General features: G+C 48.3%; 1 protein-coding gene across 1 annotated transcript; it reads left to right on the top strand.

The window, feature by feature from the left end:
- Positions 1 to 3,672: 3,672 nt before the first annotated feature.
- On the top strand, positions 3,673 to 6,074 carry NR0B2 (nuclear receptor subfamily 0 group B member 2). The gene is made up of 2 exons (XM_028512611.2): positions 3,673 to 4,270; positions 5,435 to 6,074. Exons 1-2 carry the CDS (start codon positions 3,730 to 3,732, stop codon positions 5,731 to 5,733), a joined length of 840 nt encoding a protein of 279 aa, XP_028368412.1. The 5' UTR covers positions 3,673 to 3,729; the 3' UTR covers positions 5,734 to 6,074.
- The last annotated feature ends 249 nt before the right edge of the window (positions 6,075 to 6,323 follow it).

Raw genomic sequence — 6,323 nt, 5'->3', positions numbered from 1 at the left:
TCTTGGTTTCTAAATATGACTCCAGTGCCCAGGTCACAGTTTTTACATACTATTCTCCACTAAAAGATTGAGTCTGAACTTCTTGGAGTATTGGTTGATTACAGGAGCTAGAAAAATGACATTTTGTTGTACCAGAAAATAAAAGGTGTTCAGAGACTCATGGGGAATATCAAAAGAATATAGACTCCATCTTGAATGTGGCCCCCTTTGGCCAAATCTGTGACAAACAGCATCAAAATAAATCATGATAATGACAGATTACAAGCCACTGAGTGAAATAGGAGACCAGGAGTTCATACCTAAGTACCTACATACATACATTCAAAGTATGAGGAGGAATAGCTACATTGTTTCAAAATGCCTCCTCACGAAATACTGATTCATTGCAAAGAGGAAAGAGTAACTATAGTGGAGAAGTTTGGCAGACATCCCTTAATCAGTGACCAAAGTGAACCATGGGACAAATGGAAATGTGTGTTCATTGAAAGGATGTATCAAGAAGAACACAGCATCACTTCTGTGATACTCCCACTAATGATACATAACTTGGTCCTGGCTCGGTAGGTCACTTGGTTAGACATTGTCCCAATATGCCAAGGTTCCGGGTTCGATCCCCAGGCAAGGCACATACAAAAATCCACCAGTGCCCTGACTGGTGTGCTCAGTTGGTTGGGCATCCTCTGCAAGGCAGGAGGTTGCCAGTTTGATTCCCAGCCAGGATGCATGCCTGAGTTACTGGTTTGGTCCCAATCCTGATCAATGTTTCTCTCCCTCTCTTTTTCCCTCCCTTCCCTTCTCTGTCTAAAAATAAAACAGATAAATAAAATCTTTTTAAAAAAGAAATAAAAATAAATAAGTAAAATATATTTTTAAAGATTTTTTTAAAATCTCTTTCAAAACATCGATGTATGAGACATGCATCTATACGTTGCCTCTCACACACCCCCATCTGGGGGCTTGGCCCACAACCCAGGCATGTGCCCTGACTGGGAATCAAACTGGCAACATTTCAGTCCATAGGCTGGCACTCAATCCACTGAGCCACACCAGCCAGAGCTAAATAAGTAAAGTCTTAAAAAAAAAAAGAATCAATCAATAAATGCATAAATAAATGAAACAATAAATTGTCTCTCTCTAAAATCAATAAAACATTTGTAAGTAAAAAAATAAAGAAACGTAACTCAAATCTAATCATAAGGAAGCCTCAAACAAACCCAAATTGAGAGATTTGCTGCCATATAACTACAACCCTTCCAAAGTGTCAAGGTCCTGAAAGGCAAGGAAAGACTGAGAGAAGGTTCCCCAACTGACGGAGACAAAGAGACAGGACAGAGAAATGTAGTGTGAGGTTCTGGACCAGGCCCTTTCACTGTAACTTAGGTCATGGGAGCATTTGGTGAAACTGAAATGGGGTCTGAGATTAGATGTTCATTTCTTGATTTTGATGATTATATTATGGTTACATAGGAGAACATCTTTGTTTGTAGGAAGTGCACACTAAAGTATTCGAGAGTTGTGAGGCATTAGGAAGGCAAAAATTTACTCTCAAATGGTTCAAAGTAAAAAAAAAATAGTTCCCTGTACTTGCAAACTTTTTGTTTGTGATGGTTTCAAAAGAACTGGCACTGACAGGTGAAGAGATGAGCAAAAGTGTACAGCTAAAACACGCAGGCAAATACTGTCAGGCAACTGGTCAGCAGAAGTATTTTGTTATTTTCCTGAGTTTCTGATGTTTGTGTTTTCAGTCAGCTCATTTTAGTTTGTAATTGGTAGTGACTTGTTTTCTCATTTTAAATACCCACTTTTATACTTACTTGCTTTTCTATTACTAAAGAGAGCCCTTCACCCTGGCCAGGTAGTTCTGTTGGTTAGAGCATCGTCCTGATACGCCAAAGTTGCAGTATTGATCCCCCGTCAGGGAACATACAGGAATCAACCAATGAATGTGTAAATAAGGAGAACAACAAAATCCTGTTTCCGTCTCTCTTTCTCTGTCTCTCTCTCTGAAGTCAATAAATTAAAAAAAGAGACAGCCCTCCAAATTGTGTAAGTTTTAGGCCCCACAAAACCAATATCCACTATTTGCCTTTCTTGCTACCCTTTTAAGGATGAAGAAAGGGTACACAGAAATCTAAAGTGACTTGCTCAAGGTCGCCCGACTAAGTGGTGCAGCAGACTTTAGACCCAGGCAGTCTGACCCCAGAGTCCCCTTTGAGGGGAAGATATGAAGATTGAGAAAAAAAAAGGCCATGAAAGGAACTTTATAAATGTAAGGATTAAAATTATTAACAGATGAAAGAGGCATGCCTGTTTGTCTACTGAGGCTTAGGTCCTTAGGCAGAGGCAATGCGGAGCAAAGTCCTAACGTATGTCATAAACTGCTTGGAATCTGACATCCAGGATCTCACTTTGTCCTCACTGCAGCCCTGCAGGCAGGCATTACTGTTCCAGATGAAGCTCCTGAGGCTCACAGAGATTTGGGGGTCAGCCCAATGTCGCAACTGGGAGCCAGGAGCTAGTGCCAGGGACAGTGACAGTTGCCCAGGCAGTCTTGGCTTGGCAAGGTCCACAGACATGACACAGTTGAGGACCTTCCCGCCACTCTCACACCCCGTGCCCCACCACCTGGGACAGTTGCCAGGGACAGAGTTGCCATGTGGCTAGAGACAGAGCAATGTTTCTGCGTAGGTTTAAGTGGGCAACACCTGCAAACAAGGCAGTGCCAAGGTGAGGGCCCAGGGAGCCACCCACGCTGGGAAACTCAGGCCACCGGAGTTCTTCTAGCTGCACAGTTGGGTCAATGGGTGTGGAAGAACAAGCACAGACTTTGAAATCAGACAGATCTGGGCTCTTTCTTCTTAGCATCATGACCTTGGGCAATTCGCTTCACTTCTCTGAGTCTCAAAAGTAAAAGTCTTACCTCATAGGGAGGCTCTGAATATTAGAGTGGAGAGTTCCCAGCACATAGTAGGTATTCAGTAAGCAGCAGCCATATTTCATTATCATCCTGCAAGGGCTTCCCAACAGATACAGCCTTTCAGGAGCTCTAGGAATCCAGATTGGAGAAGGAGAGTTCTTAAGGATCTTATTTCTGCAGAGGTCCCAGAACTGGAGTCAGAGGAAGGAGCCTCCTGCACTGCACAGTGGGCAAAGTCCTCCCAGCCCCCCAGGTTTCTGGCTCCCTTCCCTGCAGCCTGCTCCTTACCAACAACAGGAACTGAGCCCCAAGGTTAGGCAAACAGGCCAGTGATAAGGCACTTCCAGGTTGGGCCTTGTGTTCAAGGCTTGTCCAGCTCTGGGGCTGCCTTCCCAGTTTAGTGAGTCCTATAGGCAACCAGTAAGGAAGGCTGCCATGGTCAGCTGCTGATTGTGCACCTGAGGCCTTGGTTCCCTGGTACAGCTGGGGTTAATGACCCTGTTTATCTACTTGAGTCATCCGATAAGGGGCAGCTGGGCCAGTGGACAGGTGGCCCCATGCCCTGCACCATCCACTTCATTGACTGAAGCGATATCAGGCCCACGTGGAACTTCCAAGTACCCCTCCCCCAGCAGTTCCCCGCCAGGCCTGCCAGGGTCAGTGTATTTCTTTTTTTTTTTCAATGAACATGACTCCTGGAGTCAAGGTTGCCAGGCCGTTCCCCCCTCCATCCCACTGGGAATATAAATAGCACCCACAGCGTACAGCAGAGGGCGGGAGAGCTTGGAGGAAGAAGGAGTGGATCCTCAACCATGAGCTCCAGCCAGGCGGGGACCTGCCCATGCCAGTGTGCTGCAGAGCGCCCAGCCATTCTGTATGCACTTTTGAGCCCCAGCCTCAGGGCCAGGCCCTCGGTGCCCCCTGCGCCTAGGCACTGCCTCTGCAGGCAGCACCGGCCTGTCAGGCTGTGTGCCCCCCATCGCACTTGCCGGGAGGCCTTGGACGTTCTGGCCAAGACAGTGGTCTTCCTCAGAAATCTGCCATCCTTCTGCCAGCTGCCCCCCCAGGATCAGCGGCAGCTGCTGCGGGGCTGCTGGGCCCCCCTCTTCCTGATTGGGTTGGCCCAAGACACTGTGACCTTCGAGGTGGCGGAGGCCCCAGTTCCCAGCATACTCAGGAAGATCTTGCTGGAGGAGCCTAGCGGCAGTGCAGGCACTGGCCAGCAGCCGGATCGGCCCCAGCCCTCACTTGCTGCAGTACAGTGGCTTCAGTGCTGCCTGGAGTCCTTCTGGAGCCTGGAGCTGGGCCCCAAAGAGTATGCGTACCTGAAAGGGACCATCCTCTTCAACCCTGGTGAGCTCCCAGACACTACAGGCTGAGGGCCAAGGCTGGAGGGGGGAGGGCCCGGCCAGGAAAGGCACCTGCTAAGGGTTTGACATTTGTTATCTCTTTGGGTCCTCCTCATATCAGGCATCTCACGAAAGAGGCTCAGAGAGGCTAAGTGACTTGCTGAAGGTCACAGCCAGGTAGGGGCAGAGCAGTAACAGAAACTCAAATCTGTTCACACCAAAGACTGGCCCTTGCCACTCTGCCCCAAAAGCTTGCCCTGACCCTCAGGAAAGGTGGGAGTCAGGGAGGGAGGGTAGGCAGACACAGTTGTGCCTCAGAGACAGGTAAAATTATGTGGGTTTAGATAAATCACACAGAGAAGAGGAATGAAAATAAGGAGGTGTGGGGGAGGGGAGGGAGGAGCCTTTGTAAAGTTCAGCCAGGAAAGCAATGGATTGAGGTAGTTAGTGTTCTTTGTAATCTGCAGGGCATCTAGATGAGAACTCCTTGCCAAGAGGCCCGCAAGAAATTACAGTAATTGATTATAATAATAATAGGAAAATACTCACATTATACTCACCATATGCTAGGCCCAATTCTATGGTTTTACATATACCAGCTCCTTGAAACATTGTAACAAGCCTAGACCCTGGCTGGTATGGCTCAGTGGATTGAATACTGGCCTGTGAGCTGAAGGGTGGCCAGTTTGATACACAGTCAGGGCACAGGCCTGGGTTGTGGGCAGGGTCCCCAGTTGGGGGCATGTGAGAGGCAACTATCAATATTTCTCTTGAACATCGATGTTTCTCTCCCTTTCTCCCTCCCTTCCCCTCTCTCTAAAAAGAAATTAATAAAATCTTTTTAAAAATAACAAGCTGAGGAAATAGGTACTGATATTATACCCATTTTACAGATGAGGAGACCAAGGCACAGAGCTGACATAACTTGCCCAAGGTCAGACAGCTAATAAGTGACAGCCTAGAATTCAAATGCAGGCAGCTTGGCTCTTCACCATTACTCTATACTGCCTCTTCATAAATGGATGGATGAATAGAGTGAAAAAAGTAAATGGAGGAGATGGTAGTGGGGCCTCAAAGGCTGAGCAGTAGCCTCAGGTCTGGAGCCAGTCTCACCCAGGGGTGGCTGGGCGTGGGGTGCTCACCAGCCCTCTTCACCCTCTGCCCACAGACATGCCAGGCCTTCATGCCTCCTCCCACATCTGGCACCTGCAACAGGAAGCTCATCAAGCATTGTGTGAGGTCCTGGAACCCTGGTGTCCAGCAGGCCAAGGCCGCTTGGCTCGTGTCCTCCTCATGGCCTCTACCCTCAAGTCCATTCCTCCCAGCCTGCTTGGGGACCTCTTCTTTCGCCCTATCATTGGAGATGTTGACATCACTGGCCTGCTCGAGGACATGCTTTTGCTGAGTCGACCTGCTCCAGTCCATGCAGAGATCAGCTGTAGCTTGAGCAGAAGTTGGAAGCACTGATTTAGCCAAGCTATCCCCAGGAGTGACCCAGTGCCCCCAGAGGGGCAAGCCTGTGCAGACAGCACTTGGCTTCCCAGGGGCAAGTTGGCCCTGGCACAGCGAGATGGACTGTATGGACCCTCACTCGGCCACACCCCATCTTGGCCTCCCTTGGTCTGGCACAGTGCTCCAGATGTCTGGCCAGCCATTGGTCTCCCCATATTTTCTGGTGCAAGACTCCTGTCCCCTCCTGGGATGGGGATGAAAGCTTAGACTGCGCATTGGACCAGACATCCTACTGACTTTGTACAGAACTGACTTAAGTTATTAGTTTTCATAATAAAATGTTTTATACCCTTGGAGCCTGACACTGTAGTTTGTGCATGTAGAAGGGACCATCTCACCTCAGCCTCCAGCCTCCAGCCCCCATCACAGGGAGCCCAAGAGGAAGGAACCATAAGGAATGCAGGAGCCAGGCCTCAGAGAAATGGGATATTAATTTTCAGAGTGGGGTGATGATTTCATTTCTGGGGATGAGATTTATTTGCATGAGATGAATCCAGTTCAGAGCCCCATCACCTCCTTGCCTTTATCTTTGAAGGAAAGGGGTT

The sequence above is a fragment of the Phyllostomus discolor genome, chromosome 5, assembly GCF_004126475.2.
Source record: "Phyllostomus discolor isolate MPI-MPIP mPhyDis1 chromosome 5, mPhyDis1.pri.v3, whole genome shotgun sequence".
NCBI lineage: Eukaryota > Metazoa > Chordata > Mammalia > Chiroptera > Phyllostomidae > Phyllostomus > Phyllostomus discolor.
Note: the sequence above shows the minus strand (reverse complement) of the source record. Positions and strands in the feature narration are given on the sequence as shown.